At 38.5% G+C, this 13,080-nt stretch overlaps 1 protein-coding gene across 4 annotated transcripts in view; it reads left to right on the top strand.

The window, feature by feature from the left end:
* The window catches only part of TBL1X (transducin beta like 1 X-linked), a 191,909-nt gene that overhangs the window by 160,919 nt on the left and 17,910 nt on the right, over nt 1-13,080 (top strand). For all 4 annotated transcript variants that reach the window (XM_042038089.1, XM_042038078.1, XM_042038092.1 and 1 more), the window contains 2 exons: nt 3,480-3,612; nt 10,447-10,588. In XM_042038089.1, the coding sequence (XP_041894023.1) occupies nt 3,480-3,612; nt 10,447-10,588 (275 nt within the window). The remainder of the gene's footprint in view (nt 1-3,479; nt 3,613-10,446; nt 10,589-13,080) is intronic.

Genomic DNA, 13,080 nt, shown 5'->3' with positions numbered 1-13,080 from the left:
GGAGACAGAAAACAATAACAACAGTTTGAGGTGCAGATACAAATACTAAATTAAAAAAGTCACTGCCTTGTCTTGTTGCATCCCAAGTAATGTTCTCAGTTTTAAGTCACTTTAAGTGTTACAGGAAAAAATAAAAGTCAGCATGTAGAAATGGAGCCAAACTTTGGATTGTTTTCCAACTCAGATATTTTTAGTGTCATTTGTTTCATTATATTTGCAAGGATTGGCTTGGGTTTAAGAAAAATAAAGCTCTGGAAAGAGGACCAAGCCCTGTTCCTTTATTAAAACTACAGCTATAAAGAACAACTTCAGTGAAAGGCCTCTCAAAGATGTAAGTAAAAAACAAAACCAAAAGGTATTTCCTGAGTAAAGACAGGGTTAGCACTCATAAGATCTTAAAACTATGGTTTTTTCCTTTGGAGGAAATAGTTAATATTACTCACCAATGTGTTAGAATTTTTATTTTTACATTAAAAGAAAACCCTCAATCGTAATACTTTGGGATAATATGACTTCTAATTTCCAGTCATTTGGGATTTTTAATACATTTGAGGAAAAGAATTATAATATAATGTAGACTATAACCAAGGATCCCCTGGCCTTTAGAAAGTGTTTTGTGTTAACATTTGGACAGAGTCCTTCCCTGTGTGACCCAAAGACTTACGTTTTTCACCTGAGGCTCAGCTGCACTTGGTAGAAATGCCTTCTCTTTCAGAGAACCCCCCAGGGCAATTCTGTGCAAAAAGATCTTAACTGAAGAAAACGTTCTGCTTGGAAGGTACTTTAAAACAAAAGAAGCCTGTTCTTGATGGTTACTGCATCTCACTTACCTATTTATTCTCATTCCCCATGCACACATTGTAGCTGCATCCATAGGAAAGCCAAATTCTCAGGTGAGACCAGGGCTCCCAAGAGCTCATGCTGCATAAGGAACTTGTCGCTCTTATGAGGGTGCCGGTTTGTGCTCAGGGGTTTCTGCAGTTTTTTGTTGTTACCATAATCATATCACTCATATATTGCTAGTGTCTATCTGAATCTGGTAAGAGCCTGAGGCAGTATCACAGAGGCATGAACTGTCCTGTTTGTTCAGTGGGGCGTTTTAAGTTTTGTGCTGAACAGTAACACTCTAAATATGAATGTTCCTGACTACTGATGCAAATAGGAAGAAAACACATAAAATGTGAACATTTGTAAATTATTTATGAAAGACTTCTCATCCTTCCCTCTCTTTTCTCCTGAACCAACAAAGCTGTACTGTAAAAATCATTACTGGAAGATACAATACAAAATAATTCTGCAGGTATTTCATTTCTCCCAGAGGCCAGTTGGTCTTGCATGTACTAATGCAGGTATCAGCTAATCAAGGTTCCTTTTTCACAGCATGACTATTCGTGGGGGGTTTTTCAGAGCAATTAATAACATTCAAAGTGTGTGTCTAGGTTTCTCCATGTGGACATGTACAAACAAAAAATATTCCTGAGTATCAGATGGCTTTGCTCTGATAGCACTTCTTGACTCTGGGCCTTGGAGTAATGCTGCTTCCCAGCTGTCATTTGGTTTTAATCGAGAGCGATTACCTTTAGAGGCAGGCAGGTAACAGCAGGATCTGATGTCGTAAGAGTAGCATCTCATTTAAATTTTTCAAATTAAGGTGCTTGAAATATCTTCTTGATTTACCCCCAGCTTCTCGCTCACACTGTGAACAGGACACAGATGAATGCATAGCCATTGTCATGCTGCTGTTTTTCTCATTAAAATATGCTTAAGCATAGTGAATCTGTGCTGTCCTGAGAAATAGAGGATTGTGAGTTCTAGGCTTTTATTTTCTGGTGGGTTTTAATAGTGCTTCACTCTTCAGTGCCTGACTGCTCGGAATATCAAAGATCCCAGCTGCTGGTGTCAGGCTAAATCTTGAGTACTGGTACATCTCAACAGTATTAATTTTAGCAGTGATACACATAGGGAATTATTAAGGACAATGCTTAACACAGGGACCCAGCATAGGTACAGATTTTACAAATAGGCATTTCTAATGTTTATGCAACAAGTCCATAGGTAATAAGTGTAGTCAAAAATACAGATCTTTTTAATTAGAAATAAGCTGTGAAACTACTGTTAGTTGTTTTCTGATTTTAATACTTGATTCTAAGTAACTCATGTAGATTCCATTCCATCTGTGGCATAGATGTGGCACAGACATAGTTTTAGGGTGCTAACCAAGTACGCAGTGAGAAGTGCTACTTGTGTGACTCAGCAGAAGTTAGGCAGAGCCAAACCAGGTATGTGAAAGCCCAGGTTAGGGTAGAAATCTGTAGATCTTCCTCCCAATGGCAGTTGTGCAATGTCACAGTCTGTTTCACCAGTTGATGGGCAAAAGCTTAGCAGAGCTGGAGTATCAGGACAGATGGCTGATTTTAAATGCCATAAACATGCAGCAATAAGGAGCATAATTATTCTACTTGCGAACCTATGGATCTCCATATGTGATTAAAGAATGACTAACTGAAAGACTTAACCCAGAAAGAGAACTTGCATTTTGATCAGTCAGAGCAGATCAGCTGGCCAAGGCATTGGTTAGGTAACAGGAGGCTGCCAGCTACTTGCTCTTGGATGTGCTTTCTGCAAAATGGGCCACACTTGTGTGTGTAGCATCTGCCGTCTGCTGTTTCAGTGTGTCACCTGTCCTTGGTTGGTGTCTTGTTTGCAGAGGATAATAATCTTGTGTTGCTGCCAGGAAGTGTAGCTAGAGCTTAATGAGGAAGATTTATACAGAAGCAGGGGAAGTCTGGAGTAAAAACATGGATCATGATGCAAGTTGGAATGAATTGTTGTTACTAAGAGAAATCCATCATTTTAAATTCGCTTTTTTTTGCTCAAGGCAGTAAAAGAACTTTATACAAACAAAGTTATTTAGATTGCAGTCTAAAGAACTACAGAGTTACAGCATGGAGATTAAGTATATCTATGACTCATTTAGTACCTTTGTGTGTATTTATGATATCCTTGAGAAGGTGATCACTCACCATTTCTCTGATGTGCTCCAGGAATGAAGCCCCTACTCAGTATATTTTTTTTGTCTGTGAGTAGCATAGATATTACTTACAGGAGACTGTGTAAGAAAATATAAGTGCTTTATGTTATTTTTTAAAATTATTTTAATAAATCTGTAAGTAATTTTTAATTAAACCAGCTTCAAAAGAAAAACTACACTGAAATGAATGCTGAGTATTTGGGGGAAGAAAAGCTTTGTAGATTTATACAAAATATTTTGGAAAGCTCTACATTTTGAGGAAATGACATAAATTTGAATCACCAGAGAAAAACAAATAGAGTAATATTGTCAGTGACACAACACAGAATATATTAATAATTATGGTGTATATGCTGCTGTAAGCTTTAGGCTTTGGATAGCTAGCATGTTTTTAAAGCACACCTAACTGCATCTTGTAAACTATTTATTCTGATATATCTCCTTACAGATAATCATTCAAAGCCAATGGAAATTGACGGGGATGTTGAAATTCCTCCTAACAAAGCAACAGTCCTTCGGGGCCATGAATCAGAGGTGTTCATCTGTGCCTGGAACCCTGTCAGTGACCTGCTAGCATCTGGGTAAGACAGTGACTGAAACCAGCTGCTGCAATTAGAGAAGATTTAGAGATGCAAGAACTTGCAGGTGCATTTGGGACGTGAATGAGTATTCTCTGGGCTGTTTTATCAGCGTGCAGCAGTGGGTTTTTTTCAGCAGTACCATACCTGTATAACAGCCAAGTAATATAAGGTGACGCCGAATATGAAGGATTTGTACACTGAAGGTGTAAATTCTGTGGTCCTGAATACACAAAAATTTTTAGAAATATTTTTAAAATAATTTGGATAATTCTCAGAATATTTGAAGTTCATGTAATCTACTGCTCTTAGTTATTGGTTCATACTGGGGTCTCAGAAAGTCATTGGTATTTGCCAGGTTTTTTCAAAAGTATGGAGATGAGGGGGCTTCAGACTGGACGAAAGTTTGTTCAGTGAGCTGAACAGTACACAGTGGTTTAAGGGAGTGTTGTGGTCTAGTGGCACTGGAGTCCAGTTTATCCTCTGCAGGATTGCTCTGCAATGACCACCACAGCATCCTAAGTGGGATGATCAGGAGACTGACTTACAAAAGCACTTTTGATCCAAACAAAAGCACAATTATAAATGTACTCTGAGACCTGTATGCAAGCACTGGTGGAATCTGTGTTCATGCTTAAACTTTAACATGAAGACTAAATTTAAGAAGTCTAACTGGCAACATAGAGTAAACTGATCTAAGAGGAGGTAAATCACTCAGAGTTACTTAGCAGTATTAGAATATTTTCCTCACAAGGAAGAGGAGAGTCCTTATTTTATTTCTAGCTTTTTTGCACGATTATCAGAATAGTCTTCTAACCTTTGTTCACTTAGTACATGAAAACAAGGAATTACAGTATAAATAGGAAAGAAAAATAAAATAAATTCCATGTTGGATGAACAGCAGAGATCTACAAGAGAGTGAAGATAGAAATTTTAAAAAAATAATTTCAGACAACAAAATGGGCTTTTAGAAACCAGAATCCTGCTGAATATGCTTTGTTTCTGGAATGTCCAGGTCCAATAGTACTTTTAGCATCTGTAGTACTAAGTATCTCCATTTATCAATTTTAAGCAAGTCAGTGCTTACCATAGTGGACTGCTTCCCTAGAATCCATGGTGCACAGTACTAGTGTGCATAGTTTAAGTGGTGGAGCATTTAATAAACCAGAATATGTGCTGCAGTGTGCATTTAACTTTGCCTTGGGGTGCTAAGCACTGGTAGATGGATCCCTGGACAGTGGTGTCTTACACAGCTTCAGGTAAACCTGGAGGATGATAATCAGACCCATTAGTCAGATATCCGAGCCAGAGGAATACCCTCTCACTAGCCATTCAATTAAGCTTTACCCTTCAGTGTGATAGGTCTTTCTTAATGAGCTTTGCTAGTGACCATGGAAGCACATAAGTACACATGTAGTTACAAAGTGCAGTCATGTGCTTTAGTCACACTAATAGCAGTGCAATGACAATGCAAATAATTTAGATCTATGTGCATCTTGGTCAGATTTTAGCCTGCTTGTAAGAAACAAGGTAGGGATGCAGTTGGAATTCGAATAACACAGCAGCCAGTGCATGGCAAAGCTTAGTGCCTGAAATGGCAGAGAATGCACAGAAGAAAGTGAAACTGAAGGAAGAGAGCTGACTGAATAATTATGCCACTGTACAAAGAAGCCTTTGAGATGTCTGGTATAATAACAGTGCAAGCTTTTATCTACAGGTAAACTCCATGTTTCAGCGCCAGTTAAACAAGAGAGAGAAATTCCCCAAGATCTGCAGTATGCTGCAGTTCTGTTCGCCCTTTACAAAGTAATGATTGAAAAAACAAGACTGCAGTTAGTCTGATGCATGAATGTCAAATTGTTACATTCTATAACAGCCATATTGTGCTGCCCAGTTAGTACTTTTCTTTGTGTTTCCCATCTGCTTGATTGTACCCATCTTAAAAAATACGTTTCAAAACCTAGATATTAAATAGAGGAAATAAGAACATATTTGTTTTGTTTATAAAGTGACTAATCAAATCTCAATTCATGACAAAGTATTTTCTTCAAGCCTTGTTATACAGGCAATAAATTTTTCTAACAACCAGCAGCAGCAGTTTAGACAGCAACCTGATGTAATCGTCAAAGAACTAAAACAATAATGCAGGTTCAGAACCTAATCTGAAGCAAGCTGTTTAAAAGAAATGTAGAATTAATTATCCAAAACTAGAGCATTGGTTTCCAGATTTAGTGACTATCCCACTGAGAGAAAGGGTTTTTGATATTTAATGTCACATCTACTCAGTTGCTGCTTTTCTAGTGTGTGAAGACTAGCATGGTAATACATACTCTCTGGGCTTTGCAAAGACCTATTTCAAAATATAACAGAGAGACAGGAATTTCTCTGATCAAATAGCTAGAAAAATATATTCTGCAGCTGCTCTTCTTCCTCCACCACACACATAACCCTTAAAGCTGAGGATGGGGGAGACTAGAAATACCAGTAAAGGCTATCAAAGGCCTGACTATCACCAGATGCCTGTGAGAAGAATGCTTAGATGTTATGAGCAGAAGCATTATAATAGTACAGTGAAGTGCATGCATACAGCCATGTAAGATGGTTATTGTAAGATACACTTCATGAAGGAACTCAACATTCCAAAGCAAATAATTGCATAGAGTGTTTTGGACAGGTGAAAAAATACCAAAAAAAGAGGTGCTCTGTTAAATCTCAAGATTTGGCCATTCCCAGCCATAAGCCCAAAGACTGGTTTGTACCACTAGTTATCTTTCAATATCTAAGTTTTAATTTCATGACACACTTAAATTGTTGCAGATGGTTATGTTCCCTGTGTAGTGCAGAAGCCCATTACAGCTGCATCCACATTAGTAAACTAACCATGCCTGGGAATATTCCTAGGCACTGAGGCCAGCTGGCGCAGAATGGCTGGTGTCTGTGCTAGCACACTGCCCTGGCTGCCAAACAGACTGCACATTGGAAATCATCTCTGGACATTGTAACCACCAAGCCATGCCCAGGAGTTATTCAGAGAGAACATCAGAGCCCCGAGCAAGAGTGCTAATTAAAACAAGCCAAAATCTGGCCAGGGAATAACCTGTCAGTTTGCTTGCACAGGTCATCGTGGTCCGATGACACAGTGTTCTGAACGTGCTTGACTTTCCCAGTGTGGAAGTGGATGGACTGTGAATGTCAAGGCTGCTAGAGCCTTGAACTCCAAAACCTTTTCCAGTTGAATTTAGGATGTTTCTGTCATCATGTTCCACTGCTGCTTCCAACACTGTGTTCTTTTCTATGACATCCAGCCATGCCCTTCAAGTAATTCACATAGCTGTGAAGCAGAAGGACCTGGCCTCAGTCCCAAAATCAGCAGTGGGTTTCTTTGCTTATCAGCTAATTTATGCCAGCCTCTCTCACACAGAGGGGCTGTGACTTGTCTCTTCCAAACCACTCCATGCGCCTTTTGCTCTCCCTAGTCAGCAAAGTAATTATCCATAAAAGCTGCTGTCCAAGATCTTTCAGTTCTGGATGTGTCTCTCAGAAGGAAGAAAAGATGTTTCTAGGCCATCTGCTGTTATTGTTTCTGCATATATATAGTACTTCAGGTTACTGTACTCCTCATATCTGTGGTTTAGGATCCACTGTAAATTACCTTTCAGAATAATCCTTTTGAATTGCCAGGTTGAGGGTGTTGATTTCAGACACCACCCCTCTATGTCAGTGCCAGATATTAATTCTGCTAACTCTAGGTGCTTATTCGTTAGCAGGGGACTACTGGGACTGGTTTCCTCAGTGCATCAAATCCATTATTGCAAAGTGATCAGCTATTAGGGGAGGTCAACTTGAGTAACCTGTAGCAGGGAGCAATGTTGTAGAATCAGTGGGGCAGAGATGTTAATCAGGACACCTATGAGGCACTTCCCTCTACTGACTGCCTAGGAAGAGTAAGCACTTAGTTTGAGAGACCTGCTTTATTAAGGAAAGGTTAGTTGTCATAAAAAATATGAGGAATTTCCTTCCCTTAATGCTTTTAATAATATCTCTTAAAATAAAATAATAGAGACTCTGACCTGTTGGAGCCAGAAGTAGTAAATACACGTTAGTGATACTGCATCTCCAAAGAGCAGCGATTTTAAGACTTGCAGGTGAAGATTAGAAATATCAAGGTTCAACAACCATCTTGCAAAATTCTTTACCCAACTGCAGCACTTTCAGCCTCTGTGCTGCCAGTTACAGAATGGTGATTTTATATGTCACAAATTAAATTCCACAAATATTTGTCCGCCTTGATTATCCTGGGGCAGGAGAGCATGAAATAAAATCCTTTCAGAACTAGCGTTCCTAAAATTTGGCAGTACTCTACCACAGTGCAGAGGAGTATTCCTATTACTCAAGTATTCATGACTTGCATGTTGGAATGAGCTGCTTTATCATGTAGATAGAAATGCTTCTGTGGGCTAAGGAGATTAAATATCTTTCTGAATTGTGCTTGAACTGTGGTCCTCTAATAAGGCAGGGTTCACTGAATCATTCAACAGAAATCAGAATACTTTCCAGAGCAGAGAATACTCTTTTTTTTTTTCCCCAGCAGCAAAAGGGAAGACACACAAATACCGTTGCTGCACACTGGTAGGCTTATAAAGCCTCTCTGCAGGGACACATAATAGCTTATGTAGCCTTAGGAAGAAGAAAAGGGAAAAACAAAATTAAAATACTGGAAAATAAGATTGCCCAGGCCTTGCCAGAAAACTGACTAAATAAAACTGTTGAAAAACAAAACATAACCCTTTTAGAACTAGCAAGTAGGATATTGTATTTGATAGCCAAGTGACTGAGTACATTATTCACGGGGTCCAATAACAAACTGGATTATTGCAATGAGGGCAGGACTGTCCTGGAGTCTTACATAGCAGAGAAGACAGCTCTGAAGGAATTTCCTACTTAGCATCTGACCCAATGAAGCAGTTCTTTAAAGACTTGTGTTTCCATTATTGTTAATTATCACAGTTAAAAATGTTCCTTAACTTCTGAGCCTCATCATTAACTTCATTAATTTTCTAGCCAACATATGCAAAATTGTCAGTTTTCCAGACCTCTGAAGAAGTAAGGATGTATATTACAGTCACAGCTGTGTAGTGGCAAAAATTACCCTGATCTGAATTATTTCTTAATTACTAATGTGAAAGATATGTCTCAAAAGTTAAAGAATGGCTGTACAGGAGTAGCTGGGTTCAAAACCTTGGCCAGCCATCATATCTCAGCTTGGCACAAAAGGTTCACAGGAGATGGGGCGCATTCCTCAGGCATGCCATGACCCAGAAGAGCTCAGAGCTACTTATACAGGCAGAGAGATATTTGCTTTTACAGTTGAATTATTTGTGTAAAATTAGGCTAAATTATTGGTAAAATAATACACAGAGATCAATGGAGTTCGATAATTGGTTGGTCAATATTTGCACTTGAAGACATGTCAAGTGTTGAAAATTTGCCTGGTATTCTTAGTATAAATAATTAAATTGTTTCACTAGTGCCAGAAGAAAAGTTAATACTCTCTTGTGATGGATTTCTTTTTCAGTAAAACATGGCTTATCAAAGCAAAAATAGATCTCAGGATTTTAGGCTTTGAAGAAAGACTTTTTCTCCTTGATAGTGTATAGGAAAGAAAGTTTTGGTTATTACTTAAAAAAAAGGAAAAGCTAACACCTCAGGTATATCAACAATGAAATTTCATCTGGACTGTATGAATTCTTGCAAGTGTAAGAGAGATGCTAACTCTGACCCCAGTTTCTACTTACTGCATGTAAATGAAAATTGCTTTCTGGACAAAACAAGCAATCCAGGGTGCTTTGTTTTGGTTGGTGTTGTTGTTTTAAAAAATGGAGGAGAGGAAGTGAGAAAAAAATTCCAGTAAACTTTTAAAGTGTAATATCTTCCACTCCATGGCAAATTGATTTCTGAACCTCAGAGATGTTTTTCAGTAGAATAAAGATTTATGCAAAGTCAAAATAAATACATTATTTACAGGTAGGTAATGATAAACTCTTCCTCCTCAAAACTTTTTCTAAGCAAATCAGGGTTTCAGCCTGCATTAGAAACAGCTCTCTAGAAAATAATAAGTCTATAAAATACATCAAAATCCTGATGCTGCCTCTGTCTTGCTCCATTATGTCAGTACTTATTTTGCCACTTTTTCAGACAGCATGATGTAAGCAGGCAAGCTACAGACAGTTACTGTAAGTTGCCCCAGACTATCTCAGTTATGGTAATGCCAGTTTTAGGTATGTAGTGCAAAATGTAGACGGCGAGTGTATGTATTTTAAGTAAAACTACTCTGAAGAAACCAATTTATTGTGACAGGTATAATTTACATATGTGTTAGCATTTTTTAAAAAATACAGAGAGCACAGAAAGAGTTGGAAAGAAAAAATTACTTTTTAAAGGTTTTTAATGCCCTGGTCTGTTCAGTGGATTTAGGGAAATGTGGTTGGATGTACTCTGGGCAGTGCACAGGAGAAGCAACAAAATTCTCAGGAGGTTCAAAACAACTTTTACTTGAGAAATTTGGAACATTTCAGTAGAATAGGGCCCTCCCCCAGGTGAGCTTTTGCTAGTTTCAGCACCGAAGTCACACACCTGCGTTTTACACAGAGCCAGAACGTTCCCAGTGGCCCCATGCAGTCAGATGCTCCCTTTACACTACAGGCCAGCGGCTCTTGTTCCTCCGGTCTCCTGCAAGGCTGTAATGTTGTCTCAATGAAAACAGAAATACAGTCTTTTACACTGTTTGCTGGGTCATCATGAGGAGATTTCAACTTACTTGCATAATTGCTTTTATAGATCTGGAGACTCAACGGCCAGGATATGGAATCTCAATGAAAACAGCAACAGCGGTTCCACTCAACTAGTTTTGAGGCACTGCATAAGAGAAGGAGGGCATGATGTCCCCAGCAATAAGGATGTGACTTCATTGGACTGGAATGTAAGCTAACTTCTAAGACTGTGTACGGTTTTTAACTGTTTATATTTAATTCCAAGGCAATTACAGCTGCTGCTCCATATCTTTCATATCTGAGGTGACCAGAAGCTCTGTCCTAACCTACTGACCTCTTGTTTCAAATACTCATAATAGGCTGAACTTTCCCCTACATGCTGTAATTTTCCAGGACTGGTGCCATCTTCAAGCTTAACAATGATATATTTATATCTCTGTTTTAGGAGCATGGCTAAAAATAAACTTTGCCAGCTTTAAGAACAAAGATTAAACAAGCAGTCTATGTAATAATGAAGCCTCATTAATAATGTATTTGCATCTCATAGTTACTTTATTTTGGCACGTAAGGAGATAAAAGCACCTGTGAAGCTTTTTCTGAGGTTGAACTCTCAAGATCCTCTCTCATTTGAATTATGCTGTGCACAGCAAAACGTGTTCACATTATTTTCTTTATCTTGGTAGGAGCATATGTAGTTATTCTGTTGTTACCTATCCACCTTCTGGATGAAACTGTCTCGCCTGATCCCTTTTTTACTTTCATCCTGCAAAACCTCCTAGCTTAGATAATATGCTCCTTCACAGAGAAGACTGAAGTGACCAGAGAGGACAGGTATTGTTGAGAATTCCCAGTGTCTGGGCAGTGTCTTTGGGCAGCTCTAAGGCTGCTTCATGTCGCATTTTTGCCAGAAGAATTTACAAGACCCTGCAGGAACCTTAATTACTTTGAGATAATTTTCATTCTGTCTGTTTTGCTGATATTAGTACAGACAGAGTGATCACATTAGTCTTGTTTTCATAGGAGAACAGATTAATTAAGTACCAGAAGGCATTTTCTACAGTTATGTACAGTCTCAGTTGCTGGCCAGAGACCAGGATTGGATTAATCTTTACTGCAGTTATGTCCTTCAGGTGAGCTAGCTGCTTCACAAAGTAAAAGATAAGGCCACTGCACAAGTCAGCTTTCCCCTATGTATTTTATAGTTGCACAATGGAAGAAATTGGTGAATAATACAGAAAGTAGAGGTAGGTTAAGGAAGCAAATAAAACTCAAGCTTATGTTCATTACTTGTTTCCTGTGGATATCAGAGTGAAGAAAAACAGTTGGGAAAAAAAATGAATCAAGGAGCAAGAAAAGTAATTGAAAGAGGAAGACATTAAATGAGAGCAGAACAGTTAGGAGACAAGTTATCCAAAATATAGGGCATCCTCTAGTATTTCCTGTAATAGTTCCTTACCTTCCAGACTTCATTGGTACTTCACTTGCATTGTGCTAGTACTTAAGGTAAGGAAATGTCCCTAATTCAAATACTTCAAGGGCTTCCAGCTTACTTAGAGTTTCCCAAAGAATGTGAATTGCCACCAACAAATTTGGATAAACTGTACATCTAAGTTCCTGAGCTTTTCTTTCTCTCTTTTTGCCCTTTATCACCTTTCTTCTCATGACTGGTCCAGATAAGTATATATCACAGTGAGCTTGACTTAGGTTATGATATTCCCCCCCCTCCATTATTATATATTTGAGTTAAATCTATAACTGCTCCAAGTCAATGTTTTTGGAGGGTTGGAGTAGGCATATGTTTTAAAGGATTATTTCATGCCTTTTCCTAATTTTCTATTCATCAAGCTAGAAATGCCGTCTGCCTTTATTGTTTATTTAGAACCACAATATTAATTTTATTTCCCTGTGAAATTTTCACACTGGTGGTATTAAATTACTTCTTCTCTGGTTTATGTGACTTACAATAAGAAAGGTTATTTCTAGAGGTCATATTCAGATCATGCCCTTTGATACTAGGGGTAGGATTCATCTGCTGTAGCTTTAACCATCCTAAGCTAGTCCTCGAGACTCACCTTAAGTCATCAGAAACAGAGACACATCCCTTTGTGTTGGGTTGGGCATAATCTAAAGCAAATGAGATAATGAATTACACTATAGAGTTGTAGTTGTATGATGCTGTTAGTTATGTAGGGAGACCAGATAGCACTCTTAAACTAAGTACTAACTTCTGCATGTCTGGAGATAAATGGGATGAATCTCACTCTTACTTCAGGTTCTGAAATGTTGAAAGACTAAATACCCTGCTTCAACAGTGTCCATCACACCAGACTGCATAGTCAAGTTCTGTTTTAGTTATTCTCATTCTGACCCAATCACACCAGCATCACTGGCTGCACAGGACATATCCTTCTGTGAAAGGTTCCTTCCAGAATACATGTAATTTGCTGATTAGATTAGTGGGCTTTTTTTCCTCCTAAGTGGGTCCCATGAATCCAAATTTTCTCAGGCTGTCCATCATGGTACTGTGCCTGTGAGCACATGTGGGAGTCTGTGTTCAGACAAGTAGAAAGCAATTCCTTGGTGGCAGATAACATTCAAGGTGTTAACCCTGAGTGTAGGTGGCTTAGAGCCTTCTTTCAAGTAGAGGTTCCTGAATTTCACTGAACTGGGATTTAGTCTGGGTTTAGGTCATCTGTTGATG

Source organism: Corvus kubaryi, unplaced genomic scaffold, assembly GCF_017639235.1.
Source record: "Corvus kubaryi isolate FWS band 111438036 unplaced genomic scaffold, C.kubaryi_AGA036_p1.0 133, whole genome shotgun sequence".
NCBI classification, from domain to species: Eukaryota; Metazoa; Chordata; class Aves; order Passeriformes; family Corvidae; genus Corvus; species Corvus kubaryi.
The sequence above is the reverse complement of the archived record's forward strand: the minus strand, read 5'-3'. Positions and strand labels throughout refer to the sequence as shown.